Genomic DNA, 24,676 nt, shown 5'->3' with positions numbered 1-24,676 from the left:
TTGCGTAGAAATCGAGTATAACATATCATTGATCAACGAGCATATCCATATGTGGGACCCGTATATGCACATTTGGAAGGTGAACAAGGACGATTTCATGCAGAAGTACCGTGAGGAGAATCACACCGCAGCTGAATTCGATGAGCTCATTATAAACTACAGCGACCTTGCGAATACCGTCCAGATACAGGAAACTGTTAATCAGGTCATTTTCCACGTTCTTTCTTTAACGACACATAGTAGAACTTAGTTAATGAAATACTAAATAATCTATCAAATGTCTTGTTTTAGCAACTACTCTTAATAACATCGGTTTGTAACTAAATATTATATTGTCGCGGCTTAGACACTTTAAACTTTTTTCGGACTATTGCCTTAGCGTCTACCCATATGAGCCTCTTTAGTTTATCAATGACTTAGAAATTATATTTCAACAGATTCATTTCATAACTTTGAACTCAAGCGATTTGAAGAAATCAATTATAGCTCATTGCTTGGTATGGCAAACAAAACTCGGTGAGCTTCTCAGGAAAATCTCTGAGTCTGATATCGATAAAGTTTACACGTACGTTGAAAAGAGCAGCGAGGAGGCTATGAAGGTTTGAATACTTAATTTCTATTAACCAACTTAGTTAACCAGGTTATAATTGGAATAGTAGGTATACTATTACAATATTAACCTGCTTAACTAAAACTTACAGTACTTTCCTACAGATGCCTGCTGACTTGAAGGACCTAGCTTTTGCGATAGCGACATACGAGCGATTAATATCGGATATACCAATAGTGGAAAGCACTTTCCCGCCCATTACAGATAAAATGACGACCTTAGGTGAGCTTGTTTTTGCGCTATAATAGTAACATTTCGAAGGGGGTACCGACTTTATTGCTTGTGGTAAATTAGAGGAAACCATTAATGGTAGATAAATAATTTTATGATTTATATTTTTAGCCAAATTTGAAGTTGAACTGAGTTCTGATATGGTAACGCGTCACGAGAATATACCTGTGATTTGGTCAGACTATTTACTGCTGCTGGAAGAAGCCAAGAAGAACTTAGAATTGAACAAAGATAAATTTAAAACTGAGCTACTAGAGCAAGCAGAGGTAATAATATTGTACTGCTTACGTTGCTATGATTGTGAATGATTTTACTTACTTCTTTACTTGTATAAACTATATGTGGTGTTAACAATTTGGTCACTTACTTAGTCAAGTAGTTAATTCAATGAGTCTATTTTGAACTTATTTCATAATTACTACACACTTTAACGTTTAGGTATTTAAAGAGGCGGCCAAAGATTTTTGCGAAGACTTTTATAAGAAGTCCCCCTGCAGTTCTGACATAAGTGGCAAAGATGCTATGGCGCAGTTGAAGGCTTTTAGGGACCAATTGAATGCACTGCGAGCCCAAGAGCAACAAATTCGTGACGGACTAGCAGTTTTCAATTTAACGTAACTTATTGTTATAAAAATCTATTTGTTTTATCACTATAAGAAAGGCTTACTTCTGCTACAATACGAGACTCCATCGTTTATTTTTTGGGTATTCTATACGAAATGTGCATTATTTAGTATGATGCAACATGAAGATTTTCCGTTATGTTAGCTATAAGTCGTTCGAGATTGAGCTTGTCGACTTTAAAAATAATTAGAATTTAAAGAAATTATATGACTCTCCGTATTCAGAAGAGGATATCCTGCAGCTGTTGATGATGGTGATATAACTGTATATTGTTATCATTATAGGACGCCAGTGAATCTGGATCTCCAGAAAATGGAGAAAGAACTGGAGAAATTGGAAGAAGTGTGGGGCTTAGTGTTCCAGTGGGAGGAGTCTTGGGAGAAGTACAAGACACAAACGTTCTGGGAAATGGAAACTGACGAGATGGAGGAGAATGTTATGTTCCTATTTAGGTATTTTTATTTATATATACCTATAAATCTACGTAGAAAGAATTCTGCTGAAATATAAATAAGTGCCAAATGTTGAATCTTTTTTCTGAAGTTATGTAATTTTGTATTATTCTTTTAGAAATTTTAACCGTCTGTCCCGACAACTCAAAGACAAAGGTTGGGATATTATAGATACGACAAGGGTGAAAGTAGATGCATTCAGACGAACACTGCCTTTGATTGGAGATTTGAAAAACCCTTGCATGAGGGAAAGACATTGGGACAGGATCAAGACGCTAATGGGAGTGTTAGTAAAATATTAATATAACAATTTCAAAAGGACTCAATTTTAGAAACGTGGTTATATTTGTACTTTTAGTAATAAATAATAATAACTTCACCTTGTTATACACCTTTTTAATTACCCCATCCTCATCTTCCTCTTACCATCATCACACAGAGAATTTGACCAAGATTCTGAAGATTTTAAATTGGAACTTATAATGAGATTGAACTTCCAAGCATACGCCGATGAGATAGCGGAGATCTCGAACGCTGCCACCATGGAATTAAATATTGAGAACGGATTAAAAGCCATACGAGAAGTATGGAAGAACACAACGTACGAGATGCAGCATCACAAAGGTGAAATGTACAGAATAAAGAACGTTGAAGAAGTTATGCAGGTAAAATTAAAAGCAACTGTATACGAGTAATGGACAATATCAATGAAATTGCGATAAATAAGTTCGGTTTGGAAATTATTGGCGTATGAAATTTTATACGTTCTCAGTTCTTGGAAGATCATCAAGTGCAACTTTCTTCAATGAAATCGACAAAGTACGTGGAACCATTCATACGAGAAGTAGATTACTGGGAAAAATCTTTGGGTTACGTCGCAGAGTGTATTGAGGTAATAGCTTATAAGAACTGATGAATCATATTGAGGTACCTAGTTCAATATTTAAAATACATTTAATTATTAGATTGCTTTGCAAGTTCAGCGTCGTTATTTATATCTTGAGACTATATTCAGTGGCGAAGACATAAGAAAGCAGTTGCCAAATGAAGTTATCATATTTGATGCTCTCACTGCTGACTGGACCGAAATTACAAGCAAGTACGTGCAATATTATAGGATAAAGCTACTAAGTAATCCAAATATTATATTAAGACTGCATCTCTGAGGCCAATTTATTTCTGCGCAATGAAAAATAATTTGTGGATGCACCCTTACCTATGTAAAATGCCTTAGGAATTTAATTTTTTTTAGTATGTATGCTGGAACTAATGCTGTAGAAGCTTGCCTTTACAAGCCAGCGCCCTACGTGTACAACAAATTGAACCAAATGGTGGACAATCTTGATGGTATTCTTAGAGCACTGGAGAAGTATCTAGAAACTAAACGCCAGTTGTTCCCAAGGTTCTATTTCATTTCTAATGATGATATGCTCGAGATCCTTGGCAATTCGAAGAAGCCGCAATTAATTCAAGTTCACTTGAAGAAGCTATTCGATAACGTCAATAAGATTCGGATTGATAAGGTAGAAATTATGAATTTGATAAGCCTTTGATATTTATATAAGAAGTATTTTTTATTGCATAGCTTTATTTATAGTTAGTAAGATTGTTATTTTTACTGTATTAGGCGTGTATTAAATATCTTGTCGATTTTGGGGTTAAAACAATGGTCAAACATTTTTACCTTTTCTTTTACGGAAAATTTAAAATGTTTTAGCCGTTTTGTATTTAAAGTATTAAGTATCTTAATTATTATTTATTGAAGAAGGCATACTTTGTATGTAATCAATTCAATTCCAATTTGTGCGATCTACGATTATACCGATTCGAATTCAATATTCATAGTTAAGACAGGACAACGTCTGTTGGGTCAGCTAGTAGAGAATAAGAAAAACGTCAAATGGACTTTAAATTTTACACCGCAGAAGTGACACAGTATTTGTACCTACACACATTCATACTCTGTTTAGAAGTTAAATAAGTAAAAATTGTAAAGTAAAATAAAATGAATGAATATGCGTTTAATTTACTTCAAATAAAATATGTCTACAGAAGACAAATAAGTAATTATTAATAACAATTATATATTTTAAACAAAAATCGTCAAACTAAAACACAGTTTTTGTGCGATCTACGATTGAAACCACAAAAACATTAAACTTTTTGAAATCATAAATTGTAATAAATAATTGTTTTATGGAAGATAGGCTCAATGGACTATTATCCTAAGCCATGAGATCACCAACAAAGAAAACTAAAATGTCACATTTTGACATACGACTTATAACAAACACAATATCCGATGACCGATCCGTTTTCCAGGTTTTTATTTACCGTAGGATCTTGTGTGGTAATTAATTTAATGGGTATAACTAAGAAGATTTGGTACAACTAAAAAGCGCACCTATTAGGTTCCATATATTATAGAAAAGATCTAAATTAAGAGCTATCATACTCGTATTTCATTCTATTTGATATCCACATTATAAAATGATCAACCCAGAAGATTTGGAGAAATGTCACTTCGTTCCTATGAGTATTATGGTACGTATTCATTAATAGTCGTATTTCTTATCCCATGAACTGATCGTTTTAGAAATGATGCAGAATGTAAACAAATACATAACCTATCCTACACGTGTCAATGATTTGAAACATCCGTAATTTTTCAGCGCAAAGTGATTGACTTGATGGAATGTCAGGACGCGCTGCAAACACCGAGCAACATTTGCAAGCGCAACCTGGCGTTGGTTCAGAGTCACAGGAGTACGCGCAAGCTGCATGACCTGTCAGGCACTTTGACAGACATTCACAGCTGGAAGAGCGTCCACCAGCTGGCCGTCTGCAAGGCGATATACTCGCACGACTGGGACAAGCTGCTGTACTTGTTGAAGAAGTGCCCACCGTGGGAGCATAACTATTGGAGGACTTGTCATGCTTCTATTTACTTCCGGGTATGAGTTATTTATCTAGGGTTGTACTATCCTTAGTGGATAGCGTCAGTTGTGCATAAACTAGTTTAACATCATTATTGCACAGTATTTCAATTAATTTTGTCAACTTTATAAATGTAGCAATTTAGCTTACTATGCAAATTGTACAATAATTTAATATCCAAGACAAATTAGCAAAAGTACCCTTAAAAGTCTTGATTATCTTCATAACTTGAAAGATAAGATTCAGATACATAATATTTATATAACAGAAGTATAGGTAGCATAGTTAATGACCTAACTTTTTTTTTATTTTTTTTTTCAGGCATTAACAATACTTCTAATGTACCACCCAACATCCCAAGCTAAGGGCCTGTTCAGTGACTTCCTGCACATGGTGTGGTCATGTCGCACTGATGAGGACAAGAAGGCCATACTGAAGATCATCCTCACACTACCAGACAAATTATACAAGAAAGTTGAAAGGCCTTGAGACATTATCTTGCATGATAAAATGTGGTATTTGGTTTGTTAATCATGATGATGATATTGTGGACAGAAAAAAAGTGACATTAATGTGGGCAGAAGAAGAGGAAAAGAGAGTTGTAACCTTGTCATAAATAAATAGGGATTCAATCAATCAATCAGCCTCTACTGCTAGATGAAAGGGTCCCCTAAGTGGGTGCCAACAATCGCAGTCTAGAGTAGCAAACTTGACAGTAAAACTGAAGGATTAAATAGAACTAAATTAAAGCCTGTTTGATAGGTTGCAATTTTGTTACAGTCCATTGTTGGGACTTCAGTTACATACTGTAACTATATTTCCTGATAAATTTTAAAGTTGTCTGTTTCACAAAGTTTAATGAATATTGTCTGCCAGTAAATGTATTCGAAAACTAATAATTTCGTATTTGATTCAGTTAACATTTATTATTATTGACTGTTTTGACTTTTATATTAAAATGGTATTTTGAGCACTGTTTAATTAAATGTCATCAAACATTTACTTAAGAACTGTAAGATAATTTGAGAGAGTTACATACTTTCTAGTATTGATAAGTTTTATTTATGTTACTGAGTTATTTATAAATGAAATTGTGTTATAGTAATATTTATTAAATTAAAGACATAAGTGTTTGTGTACTTTTTTTCTTTGCTGTGTTGAAATTAATTATTTTGTTTGTGTTCTGTTTCCATAAGATATTTATAGGGCTAGCTTTATTTCAAAGGCATATGCATAATTAGCTTATCAATGTATTGAATTATTGTGTAAAATTCTTTATTAAGATCAATTTTGTATTTGAACTGCTAATACAAAGATTGCTAGTATAAATAAAAACATTGTTAATAATTTTTTGCTAACCTGTATTTACTTCAACCGCTCTATTATTACCCGTTTGCGGTTGTTGTCAATAAATGTCTCCAATCGCCTTTTGCATCCATTGCGATAATAAACCAATTGGAACAATATTTTTTTGACATATTCACATTCTAAGGGTGCAATCAAAGATTTAGATTGGGAATGTTTACTGATGGCCATTAGTTTTAAAAAGAGTTTTAACATAGCTGAGTCATAAAGGTTGACGACAGCTGTTTTATTATTTTGTTAATGTCCTTTTAGAACCCCATGGGCCTTCCCGTAGCTAAGGCCATGATGTCAGATGACGGTGAATGTATCGAATGGAAATATAACTTGATCCTGGACGGACCTGCTGAGGTGTGGCTCTTGGGGTTGGAGCATACCATGAGAGTGGTGTTGAGAGATGTAAGGACGTTAGTAGTAATAGGCAGAAAGGCAGAGTAGACTTGAGTAGTGAGTGTTAGAAAGTGGAGATGTGTGTAGTATTGTAGGTACTTGGTACCTTATTTATTGTAGAGTAGGCAATTCGTATAAGGTAGTAAACAGGCGACAATCTAATTTATGACAAAGATAGGGGTTATCTGTACCCTGCGGGCGAGAGGTGCGCGGCACCCGGACGCAGGAGCACTGGAGGCGCAAGCTAATCGTCCACTAAATTTCTGGGGAGGGTGCCATGACTTAAAACATCATTGTTGATATAATTTTTTTCCAAAGCTAACGTTTAAATTTGGCACGATTGTGTTATAACAGTGCGAGCTATCCATGGTGTGTTAGTGAAAACATTTGAGTAGAGAACTTGGTACAATAGGACAACTTCAAGATTGGGCCGTCTTTTATCGCCGGTAAATGATTTTAAAGAGCCAACAGAAATGAAAATGGTCTAGGCCCGTTCGTGATGTCAGATTATTGGTGGCTGGAATGCCTTTAGTACTTCTTTAACTGAATATAGACTGCCAAAATATCTATTATTTCTTAACATTTTAGCAACTGATCTTAACTCGCGCGGCGTTGAGAAAGTGCCGATATCAAAGGGAACAGTGGATCAACGATTGGCCTGGCCAATTGGGCATCACTTGCAGTAAGGTGTGTTGTGAAGAAACCCGCTAGTTTATTATTATTACTATGTTACAGTGTACATGGTGGTATTATACAACTGTTTTAGGAATTGAGACAACTTTATCGACAATAAAAGATTGCACGAATGCTGCATTATGTAGAAGTTGTATTTTGAAGTAGTCTAACCCTATAAATTATTTCTGATACCCATACTTTATTTCACTGCAGCGGTTTAGATGAAATTGGGTATGGAGATAGTTTGAGACTATAGAAAGGAGGTAGACTACTTTTTAACTCGTGAAAATATATTATATATCGGGACTTTATCCCGGAAAAACTGCTGTTTAAGCCGCGAGCAAAAGCTATTATAAAATAATAATAGATACAATGGACATCGGACTGCACGCGAACGTTATGCCGATGCGAGTTGATGAAGGAGAAGAAACCGATGAAGAAACTACGCAAGAAGCAGAACCAGATACTGAGCACGCTACAGATGATGTCGCGCAAGGACATCAGCAAGATCCTGCGCGCTAAAGTGAACGCGCTGTGTGTTATAGAAATACACTCGAGGGACATGGTTGATAAGATGTACAAGTTGGGTTAGTGGATGTGGCGTTTCGTTATGGATAATGAGGGAATTTCGGGATTAGTTCCATTGTATTAGTGACTATAACAATGAGACACATGTTATGATGTTTATCGTAGATCTAATATCTATCTAAGAATTTCTCTAGATATTCAGAGCTCTAGAAAAATATGTACTCGTTTTAGAAGCCCAAATTCTATTTTTTCTGACATGCTAATATATTTCTATCGTTTATCATTATCTTCTTTTGCCATATTATGTTGCAATAATCTTCCTTCATCATGCAGGCTGCATGTCAGTGTCCGCATTCGAATGGTTCTCCCAGCTGAAGTTTTACTGGGACCGGGAGCGCGAGGATTGTTACATTAGGCAGACAAACACCAACTCTATATATACGTATGAGTACATCGGCAATTCTGGACGGCTCGTCATCACGCCACTTACTGACAGGTAAGGAGCTAAGCTGTTCACAAGACAAAAACAAGCTTTATAATGGTGAAGTGAAAGTTATTGCCTTTAGACGTAAGGCTATCTTATAAAAGGCTTAGGTGTATTTGCTAATATTAGATGCAGCAGTTTTCTCAAATACAGAGGTATTTCTTTACATTGTGACAATTACTGATGTTGGGACCACTGTATTGCAGATGCTACATAACACTGACGACGGCACTGCATCTATTTCGTGGAGGTAGTCCTCAAGGTCCAGCTGGTACTGGAAAGACGGAGACCACCAAGGATTTGGGACGTGCATTGGCTAGATGGGTGGTCGTCACTAACTGTTCAGATGGACTTGATTATAAATCAATGGCGAAGTGCTTTGCAGGTTTGTTTCTGGTGTAGTTTGCATCTAGAAATAAAGTTCCAAATACAAAATATATCATCAGCAAATGTAATAGTTCAATCATAACTACAATTAAATTAAATTACTTTATTCGTCTTACTGATTAATATAGAAAATAACACTAGTCACAATAACTGCTGTACTTGCCTACAAGCTGCAACCATTGAAACCCCTCAGGTATAGCCCAGAGCGGCTGCTGGGGTTGTTTCGATGAGTTTAACCGCATCAACATCGAGGTATTATCGGTGGTGGCGCAGCAGATCCTGGCCGTGCTACTGGCTCTCTCGCTCTACCAGAAGAAGTTCTTCTTCGAAGGCTTTGAGATCAAGCTGGATAGTAACTGTGGAGTATTTATTACTATGAATCCTGGGTGAGGTTTTGATTTTTATGGTATGATAAATTACTGTGAAAATTGCTTTTTTATCACTCTCGCCCAGCTAATAAATTTGGTTTTGAAAAGAGCAAGGTTAGAATATCTTGCTCCATCTTTTCTAGTTGACACTGATTTTCGAACTGGCGGTGGAGTAAAATTTACGGAATATAGACAATGTGCATTATTTTATGAGTTAAAAAAGTATAATCGTAGGTACTGAAGCTGTTTACCAGTTATTTCCTGCTTGTATTGTGTTCTTGATTACTTGGTCTGTAATCAATAATTTGGTTATAGATATGCCGGCAGAACAGAGTTGCCGGACAATTTGAAGTCCATGTTTCGTCCCATAGCAATGTGCGTGCCTGACTGTCTGATCATAGCTGAGAATACGCTATTCTCTGATGGGTTTACCGCTTACAAGCTTAGTGCTAAGAAGGTAGGAGAAAATGTTGTATATAAAAGATTTGCAGAATCAATTTCCTCTGAAATTGTTGATATCAGAATGTCGCAGTGTTGAGGACTGAGCTAAATCATTTGTCAACATGTTTAAAATCAATAATGCGTTGATCACACATTGAAGGCTGGATAAGGAATTCTTAGTTATATAGTATCATTATTTTTTCCTGGCTTAATGCCTAAGATAATTAAGGATTACCTTCCAGGTGTTCACACTATACCAGTTGGCGATGCAGCAGCTATCAAAACAGGACCATTACGACTTTGGGTTGAGGTCAATGGTTGCTCTGCTGCGCTACGCTGGTGTCAAAAGGCGTGCCTACCCACATCTGCCTGAACAAGAGGTATGATTCATTAGGGATTAGTTTCAGGTAGAAAGTCGTTGTTGTAAAACACTTGATATCTTTTAAGATTATCAATCATCGGTAAAAAACTGAATTCCCGACCAAGGTTTCCATCTCTCTATACTTGACAATTTTGGTTTCATTTTTAAGAGTTAGAAAACTTGGTAAAGTCAATTTTGGGTATAGTCATAAAGAAAATCCAAATAAAAATATGAAGTGTAATGTTTCAGATCGTGATCCTAGCCATGCGCGACATGAATGTGGCCCGTTTAACTGCCAAGGATGTGCCGCTTTTTGACGGGATCATGCAGGACATATTCCCAGATGTGACGGTGCCGACCTTGGACTACGACATGCTTGAAACAGCCATCTCCGCGGAGATGAGACAAGCTGGTCTGCAACCGATGAAGGCCGCGCTGCATAAGGTCATACAAACTTTTGAGACGAAGGTGGGTACATTTTTGATGGAAAGTTTATAAGAGTTAGTTTCTTATAATTTTGAACGTGTAAATTTTTCACTAAAAATAATAATGGTTAGAGATGAGAAAAATGACCGTGCATAAATATATAGCGACGGTATATTAAAGTTATTTGAACGATTGAAGGGAACTCTATGCCATGGGTCAAAACAATATCTTCATTATGAATGAATGTAGTCGCTAAATGGTCTCATTTCTGCCATGTATGCTACGCATTTCATATTCAGTGCACGGTAATCGAAATCAATAGGTTTGCCTGACTTCTTTTCAGTGGCGTAGGGTCCATATAAACCGATTCCCGCCGGCTTCCCTTTGTGTAGAATTTCTGTAGATCTAATTATCGTCAGAATGATATGCAGACCGCATTTATGCATATAGTACCTATATGTAGTGTCGGGTTCCCCTTCGGGAAATTGCACCATTCGCCACTGGTTCTTTTAATATCCATTATTGTAACCCTAACATACTATTTCCTCACCCTAGAACTCCCGTCACTCCAGCATCCTGTTAGGCGATACAAATACTGCTAAATCTGTATCTTGGAAGATGCTAGCCTGTACAATCAGCCGCCTGTACCGGGAGAAGGTGCCCGGTTTTGATAATGTTCAGACCTTCCCCATAAATCCCAAGGCTTTGACCCTGGGGGAGCTGTATGGCGAATATAACCTCGCCACTGGCGAGTGGAAAGATGGAGTGCTGTCATCGATCATGAGGAACACCTGCCAAGGTATAATTTTATAGCAGAAGTTCAATGTACTAAGACGGCCATCATGACCACACAAATGCTTAAATTTTCGAAGACACATTGGCGGTCTTTTTTCTTTCAATGAATTTAGCATTATGGATTTTCATTGTTATTTGTCTTACTATTACTTGACCTATTTAGCACCCTTCTGTAGTAATAAAAAAAAAACTTTATTTACGGGAGAATAATAATAATGGTCTTAACACTTCTGCAATAGACGAGTCACCAGATCAGAAATGGATCATATTCGACGGTCCAGTGGACGCCATATGGATTGAGAACCTGAATTCCGTGATGGATGACAATAAACTGCTCACTCTGGTCAACAGCGAAAGGATTTCGATGCCTCGGCAGGCATGTAACAATATTAAATAAGTTGGTTATTTGTAGACAGCTACTACGAAAATCATTTAGATATAAAAAAATATTCGGATAAAGAATATGTTAGTGATTTCTTCAGCATATAAGCTTATAAATCAACACTCGAAGGATAATTATTCTTTTAACTGGAATTTAATTACCCTTAGTTTACATCAGGTTTTGCTGTAGGTGTCTCTTTTGATCGAAACCCTGGACTTGGCTGTCGCGTCGCCGGCGACTGTCTCCCGCAACGGCATGGTATACAACGACTATAAGGATTGGGGCTGGTGGCCGTATGTCAACTCCTGGCTCGACACTGTCTCAGATATTGAGTATAGAGATATGGTGAGTGTTATTCATGCAGGAACTGCTTGAAGAGAACGCAAGTTTATTAATGTATGGTGTAATTGATTGAATTGTCAATTTTTGCGTGGGCTTTTGAGGGATGGATAGAGAGTTCTAAAGTTCATATGTGAGGTTAGACGTCATTGAGGCTCTACAGAAGATTCAAAAACAGCATGAATGACTAGCAAAATAACTTAATAACGACTTTTTCCAAAATATCCATTATTGTATCTTTGGGTTCGCCACGGTGTATTCATGGAGTAGGCGTGCGTCAGTCAGTTTGCGCGAGGTGCAGGTGTGGTGTCTGTCGGCAGCTGCGGCGCCACTTCCAGAACATCCTGACGCCGGTGCTGGAGCTGAAGCGCACGCAGCTGGCGGAGGGCGCGTCGGTGCGCGGGCAGGAGCTCACGGGCGTGCGCGCGCTGTGCCGCCTGCTGGGGCAGCTGCCCGCGCCCGCGCCGCCCGGGCCCGACGACGAGGACAACGACAACTTCTCCAAGATGAGATTCCTCTTCGCGTCAGTACTCCCTGCCGCGCCGGCTGGCGTCTACTCCGCACCCAACACTTTCCACTACTACTGGTTTTAACAGACTATACTGGCAAATTACTGATAATATTTCAACTTGCAGATAAACACCAGATATCGTCTCCTGATTATACCTAATCGTTAAAAATGTGCATACCATCGAATCCCTGAAACTCTTTGTTACCTCCTTTTGTGTCTTAAAATAAGAAAAAAATGATCTATGCTGGCGTACGCTAACAGCATACCTGTCAATAGCAGAATCGGCAAGGTTAAAATTGCTATGTCCACATAGAGCACTTTCAGTCTTCACATGTCCTGAACGTGGATCTGTACAAATCATATGAGCATTTAATTGAACTGCATCTAATTATACCACAGCATGATATGGTCGGTATGCGCGACCCTGGAAGAAGAGCCTCGTCGCAAGCTGGACAACTGGGTGCGCGAGCACGAAGGCATATTCCCTCTAAAGGACACCGTGTACGACTACTACGTGGACGAGAGGCTGCGGCAGTTCAAACCCTGGGAGGACAAGCTGCCTGAGAACTGGAGATACAATCCCAAGTGAGCTAATTACATAATAAATTAAATAAAGGCTCCCCTAAGATTCTTTTATGAATCACGATCTTATTATAAGCATTTTGTCTTTAGTATCTGAATTTGAAATTGAGGTTTATCAAAGAGAGTGTACACTTGGACTCCTATTCTATTTAATTAGTTCACGATTTCCAACTAGTCCGATATCCATTGAAATTAAACTAATTTTCCGGATTCTATCGCGGTTTTTTGTTTTTTATTTTTCTCCCGACGTTTCGAAGACTTTGCAGCCTTCATGGTCACGGGGGGGATCGAATCCGGAAAATTAGTTTAATTTCAATGTCTAACATTCGCGTAAACATAAGAAATCATTAGTCCAATATCCGTTTATATTATTACCATTTATACAATGACCTTCGTCGGTACCTAGTCTGGGCTTCCACACGATCCTGGTACCTACAGTGGAGTTGGTACGAGTGCAGACGGTAGCCCTGGATATGTTGAAGGCTGGATATGGGGTGCTGGTCGGAGGAGCGACTGGCACTGGCAAGACTTTCCTCGTTCAAGGCACTCTTGGCAGTCTAGATCCTGTTAGGTAAGTCGTTTGCTGGTTGCAATTTGCTCTACATTCATAACTTAACTTAAAATAACTTCAACTTCAACTTTTTTGAGGATATTATGTGAAGTCTACTCATACCAATCCGCACCAGGCCAGCATGGCAGACAAAAGGCTAATCTCTCTCAGAAGTAGAGGAGGTCCATGCCCAGCAGTGGGACAGTACCTACCTATATAATACAGGGCTGATTTTATTTATTTTTAATTCTTCTACAGCATAAGCCAAATTTAATTGGTAATTTGTTATGAATACTATTTTACAGTTTTTTTAATATTGGTCTTTTTAGTAATGTGAAGCATTAGACCGAGGCGTTAATTGATACCCAGATAGCTTATTTGTTTTCTAAGTATTTCTTCTGAAAACCGTATGAATTTTAAATAGATACAGCACTCAAGTAATAAATATGTCTGCGCAAACGACGGCGGCCAACGTCCAAGACATCATTGAAGCTCGTCTCGAGAAGAGAACCAAAGGGAATTACGTGCCTGCTGGAGGTAGGTAAACCTATTACAGTTGTAGATTGTCTATACTATTAAGTATTATGAATATGTTTTAAGGTTTGGATATGTAGTAGGATGAAGTAGTAGAAGATGTATGTGTGTGTCTGTTTGTCTGTTTATCTCTCTACGTAAGTGTATTACACTCCTTGAAATGAGAAAAAAACGATGGTATGATGTTTGTGAAGGCAAGAAGATGATAGCGTTCATGGACGACATCAACATGCCGGTGCGGGACGAGTACGGCTCACAGCCGCCGCTCGAGCTCATCCGTCTGTGGCACGACTACGGCTACTGGTTCGACCGGCAGAAGCAGTGGAGGAAGAACGTTAAGGTGAGTGTATTGTACTAGAAAAGTGGTCTCCGCAGACTTCATGCTTAATGACGTTAGTGTTTATACTTTATGGGTAGGTGTGGAGTTTACCAAAAAGATAAACCGCTTTCTCCTTCCCCTTATTCAATTGTATAAAAATGTTCAACGAGATAATTAAAGTTTACCAACCCGCACTAGGCTAGCGTGGTCTATCCCTATCCGTAGTAGAGGAGACCTGTGGCGGTACAGTTAGTGCATATATCGCCATCTTGTTAACATCGCCAAAACTGCAAGAGGATCGATACAGTGACACAACTGGAGTGATAATCACAAAGCAATCAGGATAGATGGCGACATCGATCCTGAATCACGCTTGCACAATTTGCGCGACGTGCAGCATATATACCACCTCCGAATAGGAACTGTCGGAAGGGCCACGGCCGGTCACAAGCAACATCTGCCTGACTGGAAATCTTCCCCCTCTATAGAGGAACGCAACCATCTGTTCCTCTACAGTGGCCTTAACCTTAACGCCGCTAAAGATCCATTCCCAACAGTTTGACATTATATGATGCAAGGCTGATATAATAATATTTGTGGTGGAGGACATGGTGATGTGCGCGGCGGCGGGTCCGCCGGGCGGGGCGCGGTCGCCGCTGCCGACGCGCCTGCTGTCGTGTTTCCACGCGTTCTTCCTGCCGGCGCCGGCGCAGGCGCAGCTCGTGCGCATCTTCGGCACCATGCTGCAACAGCATCTCTACGACTTCGATGAGGAGACCAAGGGTGTCGGTACGGATGCGTTATTAACACCTGTGCATATTATGCTAAGGACAACAAGCAATGGAAGAATAAGTATATTTTGTTCATCGATGTTAAATTTATTTTTCCTGTTTCCTTTAAATGTTATTTTAACTTATGCATTTTAAGAGTCTATAAGGCTCAGATTAGTTATGGATGTGACCAGGTGGTACTATGAAAGTTCCATCCATTGGAGATTGGTACTAATGTCTCATTAAAAAACAAAGGTTATGGAGCTCCCGTCTGCAATCTGGTGTAAGTCCATTAAGTGGCAACTGGCAGCTTTCTTGTGGAATAACTTCTAGTGTAACGTTGCATTAAAAACTCGTACCTTCCAGGTAAAGTGGTCCTCACGGCTACGATAGACATGTTCAACAACATAGTGGCGAAATTGCTACCAACGCCAAGCAAGATGCATTATCTCTTCAATCTCAGGGACATATCCAAGATTTTTCAGGTATTGATGATCATCTTTATCTTTATTGTATGAACTGCCACATAAATAGTACTAGGTGAAACTACCTTGACCTAGTTGGTGGGGATCAAGTAAGCATTAAACTACCCAAATTAATCAATACGCCAAAGATGATTTCTTATGTTTAGGCGAATGTTAGACATCGAAATAAAATTAGTTTTCGGATTTTATCACAGTTTTTTATTTTTTCCCTGACGTTTCGAAGGCTTTGCAGCGTTCATGGTCACAGAACAGACTAATTAGTTGAAGTAAAGTTCTCGTAGTCAATTTTATAAATACAAACTAGATTGTTCGTCTTACAACCAAATGCAATAAAACCATCTTGCTAGGCTTAAAAAAGGGTTGTCTCGTTCCAGGGCCTTCTACGCAGTAACAAAGATTATACAAACACGAAGCCGCGGTTCCTGCGGCTTTGGATCCATGAATGCTTCAGAGTGTTCTGTGACCGACTCACTGAGGAAAAGTAAGTATAGAGTAATAGAAATACTCTGAAACAGTATTGTATGCTGCATGTATGGGTTGACTCCAATTAGTAAAAATATGGCTAACTTAGTATAACTACTGGACATAATAAGACTTAAAATGTCACGTCTCAGGATGGCGAGCGCCGTGGAATACCAAACAATACTTTGTAATTCAATATGTTGGATGGTGTTTGTACTGTTCATGGGCGGTCGTATCGCTTACCACCAGGCGAACGACAAGCTCGTCTAGCCTTTCAAAAGTAATGAAAAAAGAAAAACTTGATCCATATTGGTAATATAATCATTTGGTGTTGACTGAAAACAATATTATTTTATTATAAGACAAATAATATCAAGCCAGTCTAGTTGGCCAATTCATTCCATAAACAAATTAGTGTACAACATGGCCCTCATGATTTTAGGGACCGCGACTGGTTCATGAACCTTGTGAGCGACATGTTGGGCAAGCACTTTGAGCTGACGTTCCACGCGCTGTGTCCGTCCAAGAGTCCGCCCATCTTCGGACACTTCTTGAACCCCTTCGAGGTGTATGATGATCTTAACGATCCGGTCGCGCTAAGGAAGTAAGGAAAGTTTTAATAATAGTCTAAACGAAACAAGTTTCATTAGTAGATTGAGGGTTAGAAATGAACAAGAAAATCCAAATGTAGTATTTGGGATTGGAGACTGCATTTTATATTATAGATTTTTGGCAATAGTATAACTAGACAATGTAGTAGCTATATTGGTAGGTAATATTGTTGCCCATTAAAGGTAGCAACCGCACATCCATGGATTGCAAAATGTCAGCGTTTACTACATATGGATGCTTGCAGATACATAGCGAACCAGATGGAGGAGTACAACAGCTGCCCGGGCGTGGTGAAGATGGAGCTGGTGTTGTTCCGCGAGGCCATCGAGCACGTGTGCCGCATCGTGCGCGTCGTCTCGCAGCCGCGCGGCAACCTGCTCTGCGTCGGCATCGGTCACACAACCACTCACTCGTTCACCCATCTCTCACTCACTGATCAATTCACTCACTCATTGATCAATTCACTCGCACACTAATCAATTCATTCATTCACTGATCAATTCATTAGCTTATTGCACAATTCACTCACTCAGTGATCAATTCACTCGCTCATTGATAAATGATTGACCAATTCTCGCCGACGACACTGAAAAATTTACCGAATAAAGTTTCAGTACTTTATTCGGTAAATTTTTCAGTTCAATGGACTTATTGCTAGTTGTAAGTACAACTAGCAATAAGTTGGATAAAATTATCCATAATATTAATTTTCAGGTGGTTCCGGACGGCAGAGTTTAACTCGTATAGCTTCGTACATATCCGAGTGCAACACATTCCAAGTGGTCGTCACAAAGACATATGGCGTGAAGGATTTCCGTGAGGATTTGAAGGTACGAAATCGCTCATTATTCTCTACGGCTCACATGCTTCGTGGAAAACCAAAATCAATTTATTAAAATCTGTTTATTGCTTATAGTCTATGATACTAATGGTATTTGGTGTTGAATACGTTTTAGCATGTTTTTGATATTGCCAATAATTTTTTTGATTTCCTTCACCGGCCCAGCTTTACTACTCTCCCTCAGGTTCTGTACACGGCGTGCGGCGTGGATTGTAAGAAGACGACGTTCATATTCTGCGACACGCAGATCGTGGAGGAGACCTTCACCGAGATCATCAACAACCTGCTCAGCAGTGGGGAGGTCACTAATCTGTACAAGCCCGATGAATTTGAAGATGTTGGTACCGATCAATGTTATTTCGTTTGCGTCTTGACGCCTCTTTTACAAATTTCCAATAATTTTCACTAGCTAAAGTATAAGACATTAAATGTTGAATGCTCTTTTGTTTATCTTATTATTTAGGACTTTTGCATTTGTACGTCTTATACAACGATTAGCGTTTATTTAATTGTTAGATATTTTGCTTTAGATAAAATCGAGTCTAGAGAAACCAATGAAAGCGGCGAACTTGATGCAAACGGCGGAGTCGGTGTATCTGTTCCTCGTGGACCGCGTCAGAGCCAACATGCACATTGTGCTGTGCTTCAGCCCCATTGGGGATGAGTTCAGGTAGGTTCTATTGAAAAAACTAGTTTAACCGGTGCATGAAGAAGCAATTAACCAGGCCGGCATAACTGTGCCGACCGTCCGGAGATGTTTCTCTTGGGCATTTTTTCATTTACCAACGGGTTTAGCGAAGACACTTGGTCGCGCTCTTGATAAAAAAATAGCACCCCATGTTTATAAATAATTCCATTTACCATCTCCAGATCTATCCAGATAATACATTTATTGAATTAAGTAACCTGATCCTTGTAACCAGATTTTATTCCAATGAGTCAATTATCGAAATCGATACGAAAATATCGATTAAGATCGCCTATTTTTTTTGGCCGTTGGTTGCTACGGTACTTGCTTAAAAGTCAGTTGAGATTAATTAACTTTTGTTAAGTGAATTTTGTAACATCCATTATATTTACTACTATAGGAACAGAATCCGTCAGTACCCAGCGTTGATCAACGCGACGACCACCAACTGGTTCCTGGAGTGGCCGCGGGAGGCGCTACTCGAGGTGGCCTACAAGTTCCTGGACGGGGTCGAGCTGTTGGCTTCCATCACTGGACCCAGGGTGAGTTGTTTAAGGAAGTGTGATTAGTTCAAGACACCTTCGCTTTTATAAGAGTATGGATTTATTTATTCAATTTTGGTTTAATGTAAGTGTTCGTAAGGCCTATAAAGATGAACCAAGTAATTTATATAGACATGTTTGTATTATAATATTATGTATAATTGTTAAAGTAAAAGCACCAGGAAAGCGTGGTGGACTAAGGACTAACTACGTCACCCCCACCAACTACCTGGAGCTCGTGTCGGGGTACAAGGAGTGAGTGCCATTTTATATGGTGGTGTAATACGCTGGTAGCACATTGTTTTCGTATATTCGTTAATGTATTTATCTAGCTTAACTACCAATTTTAATTAGGCACTGACTCCAAAATTGGTATCCAATATATACCTGGGGGCCTACCATCCCTTATTCCGACTCAGTTCATCCTGGGTCCGCTCACGGTGACCTTGACATTTACGTGTGTCGCGGGAATATAACCTTATATACTACATAATAAGGTTGTTTTTTCCGTGACACACGTAATGTCATGTGGCTGTCGGGCTTGCCGGCAAGCCAAGAGAGGACCCACGAGACCTAAACTGAACTGGTTCGCTATTTCGTACCATGATGTCGTCAAACACGACCAATATACGTCACCGCCTAATCAAGTTCCGACTCAAATGCGATAGTGAGTTAATGGCATGATAGTACTAAATAACTCGATTGAGTTTAGGAACCTATATTGAACTGAATTAATACTGAGTCGCTCGATAAAAGATGATGGTTATGTGAAATTATTTTTTGGGTTTGAGTGGTTTTTGAAGACGATTTCATTTTTTGTTATTCACAGTAAAGTTGGTTTGGTTTAGTGTTCCGTAACTTGTATGCGTTTTGGGAAATTGAGGATGTGATGGGTGAAAGACTATCTCACATTGTGACCACATGCTCTTACCGGACTGTGAGAGAATATCTTCCCACAAATCATGATCTTTTTGACCAGATGCATGACTATCGGTATAATATTATTATTTATGTTGGACATGAAATTTATGACAGAATGTTGAAAATGAAACGGCACGAGGTGGCGTTGCAAGCGAATAAGTTGAGGAACGGCCTGGGGAAGGTGGAGGAGACCACCAAACTGGTGGGGCAGATGTCTGAGGAGCTCGCGGTGGCGCAGGTGATGCTTCTAATTGATAATAGTTTGTTTTAAATTCGGGAGTCATTTTGAACTTTCAGTCAGATGTTGATATCCTGGTCAGGCATTCATAATAGTTGTATTCGCTGCCGCTGGATTGTGCAAATGCTATGGTGTTTCTGTTTAGAGGAAGTTATATCTATTGTAATTGCAACTCATTATGAGACAGTGCAGTGCTTTGTAATTTAAAGCTCTGGTTGGTGTTACCATTGATTATAACAATGAAGGTCTTGACGTTGTAAACAAAACATATAATAGTGGATGACTAGCTAATTTCAAATTAGCTTTTGTTCATGGCTCTGCCGCTTTGAAGAATTTTCTGGGATAATATTCTGTCTATATATTTTCCCAGGATAAGAAGTAGCCTATAGCCTTTCCAGGGTCTCAAACTGTCTCCATATAAATATAGTCTTCCTCGATAAATGGTCTATTCAACACTAAATGAATTTCTCAATTCGAACTAGTACTTTCTTAAAATAGTGCGTTCAAACAAACAAATAAACTCTTCAATTTTGTCTATCAGTATAGATATAGATAGATTGAGTTCATTAGTCAATTGCGTAGGTACAAGTGGCGGAGTACACGGAGCAGTGCATCGAGTACATGGGCGTGATCAACGTGCAGCAGCGCAATGCGGACGAGCAGCAGCGCAGCGCGCGGCGGCGCGCTGCAAGAAGACGCAGGAGGAGGAGGTGCAGTGCAAGAAGCTCGCCGACGCCGCGCTGCGCGACCTCGCCAGCGCCATGCCCGCCCTCGACGAGGCCGTCAAGGTACCAAAGAGTTGTTTATTGCTACAGGGAAAACGAATTGCCGCCATTTGCCATAAACAATCCCGATCGCTTTTTGCTATCTATCTCAAAAATGGACCAATCAGAACAAAGATTTTTCCAACATGCTTATGTATGAATTATTTTCATTGGTTAATTCTTAGAATCAAATTAAAGGGCGACATTGGGATAGTATTTAAATTATTATTATTTAAATTAAATTAAAGCGGCGATAGCCTAGTTGGGTGTGGAACGGACTGCCGAGACGAATGTCCGCAGGTTCAAATCCCAAGGGCACACACCTCTGACTTTTCTAAAAAATCATGTGTGTATTCTTTGTGAATTTATCGTTCGCTTTAACGGTGAAGGAAAACATCGTGAGGAAACCTGCACACCTGAGAAGTTCTCTATAGGAATTTCGAAGGTGTGTGAAGTCTACCAATCCGCACTAGGCCAGCGTGGTGGACTAAGGCCTAATCCCTCTCAGTAGTAGAGGAGGCCCGTGCTCAGCAGTGGCAAGTATATAATACAGGGCTGATATTATTATTATTATTATTGGGATAGTATATTGAAAACGACTGTTATTGGTTAACCTGATGATATCTTTATATGAATTTTAACAAAGCTAGGCATGCGAATCTAGAGATCCACATAAAGAGAACTAAACTGTCATTAGATTATTGGGTAACAGGCATTAGACGCTCTGAACAAGAAGGACATCACTGAAGTGAAGTCCTACGCGAAGCCACCGCAGAAGGTCGAGATGGTGCTGGAAGCAGTACTTATCTTATTACAGGCAAGTAACAAAACGCTTTTCAACATTCTTTACTCGTCATGGATGCGAGGGTCTTAATATTTCTGCCGATAATCAGAATAGTTTTTAATTGGTAATTTTATCTTTTATTGGGGTATTTATTATGACAGCCCTAATAATTCCCTTTTATTTTTAGTTTGAATACATAGTAAAATTATAACTTCAGCAATTATCCTTCACTTTGCTTCTCTTCACGTAATCGACTCACTACTATGACAGAAAGAGCCGACATGGGCGGAGGCGAAGCGTCAGCTCGGCGACCAGTACTTCCTGGACCGGCTCCGTGAGTTCGACAAGGACAACATTTCGGACAAGACGCTAAAGAAGATCGGCACGTACACCGCCAAGCCGGACTTCGACCCGGAGATCGTGGGCACCGTCTCACTCGCCGCCAAGTCGCTGTGTTTGTGGGTCCGCGCCATCGAGAAGTACGGCAAGGTCTACAAGTGAGTGTTGGGACTGGGAGGCTGGCTTAGAGTGAAGTACCGTGGGGTTGAGTTTACGGTTTGTGGTGAAAGGTGTGGTCCAATGCTTAGGTTGTGGCTGACTGATCTTGCTTCAGGCAATTTGTGGTTCAAAGCTAACTAGTTTGCGGTCGATTACGTTTTATCCTTGTCTGTAGTTCACTAGTAAAACATTTTCTCTATAGAATAGTAAAAGCCCAAAAAAAAGAACGTCTAGAAGAAGCCCTGGAATCGCTCCGCATGAAGCAGCAGATCTTGGCGGAGGCACGCGCCAAGCTGAGGGAGTTGAGCGAGATGATAGCTCGTCTGCAGCGCGAGTACGACGAGAAGGTCGCGCAGAAGGACGAGCTCGAGCGCAAGTCCAAGCTGCTGCAGCTCAAGCTGGAGCGGGCGGAGGCGCTCATCTCGGACTGTCGGGTAAAGACTTTATATAGACCAGCATGATTATATTGAACTGAGAGAGATAATCATCCCCGTCAACAGAGTATACTCATCTCTGTCTGTATTTAAGAAAGGCATCATACTCTAATTTCCACTGACTTGCCAGAGCCTATGTCTCAGTATGGATGTTTGTCGGATTAATTTGAAGTCTGGGAAACAGATCCAATAAATGTAATCGCCAGGTGAGAGGGAACGATGGGAGCAGACGGTGGAGCGACTGGACAAGGAGTTCGACAACTTGCCCGGCGACTGCCTCATCGCTTGTCGCGTACCTCGGGCCCTTCGTTTCCGAGTACCGGGAGGCATTGATGGACGATTGGTTTAATGAGGTACACGGCTCTGCCGATATCGTTAGCAGTAAAGCAAGGTGAATTACAAAAACTCCTTGGTTGCTATCCATGTAATGGGGCCTCACCAGGTTTTGTCGTATCTCCTATTATTGTTTATTTTTATTGTCTAAGATAGGCGAGGAGTTAACGTCCTATACCGACCTTGTTGTATCCTACCTTACTTAGAACCGTTGCAGTTTCAGTGCTGAACGGCAGGTACTCTGGCAGTACCCTATTACTAGTGTCTTTGTCACTGTATACAGAACTAAGTAACTCTTTTACCCCTTCTCCTAAATTCTCTTGTTTCTCCATTTTAGATTATATACCACCAGTCAAATGCCCTTAGTAACCTAAAAAAAAAATAAGTAACTCCTGAAATCTCCTTGTTATCCTTTGATTTATTCTAATGCATTTCTGTAGGTGTACAACGAAGCCGTGCCTGTGACCATGGACCTAAGCATGAAGAATTTCTTGCTGGACGACGCTACCCTCAGGGATTGGAACTATATGGGGTTACCTGGTGAGATTCACCATCTTGATTTTTTAAGTCTCCAAGTTACCTTATATCTGTACATAATGCAGTACTGTGCTACTGATCTGTATATTCTTCCAATGCATAAACGAAATCTTTGCTACGTAGACTGGTGCACAGAAGAGCCTGTGCTCCTTTTGTTTTAAACATCTGCTGTATCAGTGATAGTTTTAAACCACAGCCTGTTGCAATTCTATATTCTGTATATAAAAGTAAAGTTTATGTAAGCAGAGGGACGGTTAAGGCTTAGTAACACGTAATAAACGTTGTTCAGATGATAACTTCAGTGCGGAGAACGGCATTATCGTGGTGCGAGCCACTCGCTGGCCGCTGGCCGTGGACCCTCAGGGTCAGGCGCTCATCTGGATCTCCAGGCTAGAGGAGCAAAACGACATACAGGTATTCAGTGCTAGTTGACTTGATTGTGGTTTTTACAGCTGTTTATAGTCTTGTGTTTCAAATAAATATCACTTTCCTAGTCCTAATGTGGATATTCATTTATTCATAGGCGCTGGTACTGATACTTAAATAGATGACCTGTGAATTTTAACCCTATGGAAGAAATAAACATTTGTTTTTTAATTGCTTACTTATTAAAAAGTATAAGATCATAAAAATAAAGAATTAATTTCCATCATCAGCTTGTTGACTTCGGCCAACCTAACTACCTAAAAGTCATGGAGACATGCTTGACTGAAGGGAAGCCGATCATCGTCCAGAACGTGGGCGAGGTCCTGGATCCGTCCATAGCGCCTATCCTGGACAAGGCTATTGTGAAGATAGGCAATTCGATGGTTATCAAGTTCAACGAGAAGATGGTCCCGTACAATGAAGACTTTAAAATGTATTTGACTACTAAACTAGGTGAGCTATTGTGGTAGTTCATGGGAGTAATCAATATAATTGTCTTTTTCTTAAGAGGGAAGTAGATATAAACCATTATTAGAATCACCGTCATTGTAAATTTATTAAAAAATTATATCCTTCACTGCTAGTAAGCCAACTTAAGAAATAGTGCTCTTGTATTTGGACAAGTCACTTAAAGAGCCATAACGTAACGGCTTTATGGTATCTTTGGCGTTTTAAAACCCATGAATGGCTAGTGGGACCATCTATTTATCTGGCCTCTAAGACACCATAAAACCTGAAGTGATTCCCAGGTAATCCTGTATACACTCGGAGACGTTAACCAAGACGACGATGGTGAACTTCGCGGTGAAGGAGCAGGGCCTGACGTCACAGCTGCTCGGCATCGTGGTCCGCAAGGGAACGGCCCCAGCTCGAGCAGATGAAGGACAACCTCGTCATGACCATCGCAAATAACAAGAAAACGCTGGTGGGTACTCTAGTCTTACAGCTGATGGTGGATACGAGGGTCTGATGCGAGTTATGTTCGGGTTGAAATATCAATACTATTCGATCAAATATCCATAATATTGGATGTTGTGGTGGCTTAATGAATTA

At 39.6% G+C, this 24,676-nt stretch overlaps 3 protein-coding genes across 3 annotated transcripts in view; 2 read left to right on the top strand and 1 right to left on the bottom strand.

The window, feature by feature from the left end:
• LOC115444712 (dynein heavy chain 2, axonemal) overlaps window positions 1-24,076 on the top strand; it is a gene marked incomplete at its 3' end in the record, with an annotated part of 35,259 nt that extends 11,183 nt beyond the window's left edge. The window contains 48 exon segments of the mRNA XM_037442426.1: window positions 9-205; window positions 438-599; window positions 715-832; window positions 953-1,107; window positions 1,280-1,455; window positions 1,750-1,917; window positions 2,036-2,203; window positions 2,357-2,582; window positions 2,690-2,809; window positions 2,883-3,016; window positions 3,170-3,440; window positions 6,472-6,615; window positions 7,195-7,293; window positions 7,649-7,868; window positions 8,143-8,305; window positions 8,500-8,678; window positions 8,874-9,066; window positions 9,364-9,505; window positions 9,732-9,869; window positions 10,100-10,318; window positions 10,832-11,075; window positions 11,311-11,447; window positions 11,643-11,798; window positions 12,113-12,315; window positions 12,703-12,888; window positions 13,292-13,456; window positions 13,860-13,972; window positions 14,164-14,309; window positions 14,894-15,077; window positions 15,425-15,543; window positions 15,918-16,024; window positions 16,448-16,609; window positions 16,862-17,010; window positions 17,332-17,447; window positions 17,643-17,795; window positions 17,989-18,128; window positions 18,547-18,707; window positions 18,859-18,943; window positions 19,724-19,847; window positions 20,430-20,516; window positions 20,519-20,635; window positions 21,324-21,428; window positions 21,666-21,892; window positions 22,096-22,327; window positions 22,534-22,680; window positions 23,101-23,200; window positions 23,487-23,611; window positions 23,854-24,076. Coding sequence (XP_037298323.1) covers window positions 9-205; window positions 438-599; window positions 715-832; window positions 953-1,107; window positions 1,280-1,455; window positions 1,750-1,917; window positions 2,036-2,203; window positions 2,357-2,582; window positions 2,690-2,809; window positions 2,883-3,016; window positions 3,170-3,440; window positions 6,472-6,615; window positions 7,195-7,293; window positions 7,649-7,868; window positions 8,143-8,305; window positions 8,500-8,678; window positions 8,874-9,066; window positions 9,364-9,505; window positions 9,732-9,869; window positions 10,100-10,318; window positions 10,832-11,075; window positions 11,311-11,447; window positions 11,643-11,798; window positions 12,113-12,315; window positions 12,703-12,888; window positions 13,292-13,456; window positions 13,860-13,972; window positions 14,164-14,309; window positions 14,894-15,077; window positions 15,425-15,543; window positions 15,918-16,024; window positions 16,448-16,609; window positions 16,862-17,010; window positions 17,332-17,447; window positions 17,643-17,795; window positions 17,989-18,128; window positions 18,547-18,707; window positions 18,859-18,943; window positions 19,724-19,847; window positions 20,430-20,516; window positions 20,519-20,635; window positions 21,324-21,428; window positions 21,666-21,892; window positions 22,096-22,327; window positions 22,534-22,680; window positions 23,101-23,200; window positions 23,487-23,611; window positions 23,854-24,076 — 7,605 coding nt within the window.
• Window positions 4,181-5,993, top strand: LOC115444711. The gene is made up of 3 exons (XM_030170594.2): window positions 4,181-4,461; window positions 4,590-4,871; window positions 5,176-5,993. The coding sequence occupies exons 1-3, from the start codon at window positions 4,408-4,410 to the stop codon at window positions 5,341-5,343; spliced, it is 504 nt and encodes a 167-aa protein (XP_030026454.1). The 5' UTR covers window positions 4,181-4,407; the 3' UTR covers window positions 5,344-5,993.
• A 372-nt stretch (window positions 24,077-24,448) lies between the features above and the next one.
• Window positions 24,449-24,676, bottom strand: part of LOC119190459 (dynein-1-beta heavy chain, flagellar inner arm I1 complex) — a 6,377-nt gene continuing 6,149 nt past the window's right edge. Inside the window, 1 exon segment of the mRNA XM_037442425.1 lies at window positions 24,449-24,589. Within this exon segment, the coding sequence (XP_037298322.1) occupies window positions 24,449-24,589 (141 nt within the window).

Source organism: Manduca sexta, chromosome 24 (assembly GCF_014839805.1).
Source record: "Manduca sexta isolate Smith_Timp_Sample1 chromosome 24, JHU_Msex_v1.0, whole genome shotgun sequence".
Classification (NCBI taxonomy): domain Eukaryota; kingdom Metazoa; phylum Arthropoda; class Insecta; order Lepidoptera; family Sphingidae; genus Manduca; species Manduca sexta.
Note: the sequence above shows the minus strand (reverse complement) of the source record. Positions and strands in the feature narration are given on the sequence as shown.

Excerpts from the sequence above, each read along its gene's own strand:
- LOC115444711 (XM_030170594.2), top strand. The coding sequence starts at position 4,408 with ATGATCAACCCAGAAGATTTGGAGAAATGTCACTTCGTTCCTATGAGT. Across the intron at positions 4,462-4,589 it reads TCGTTCCTATGAGTATTATG|CGCAAAGTGATTGACTTGAT; the intron begins GTACGTATTCAT and ends GTAATTTTTCAG. Across the intron at positions 4,872-5,175 it reads ATGCTTCTATTTACTTCCGG|GCATTAACAATACTTCTAAT; the intron begins GTATGAGTTATT and ends TTTTTTTTTCAG.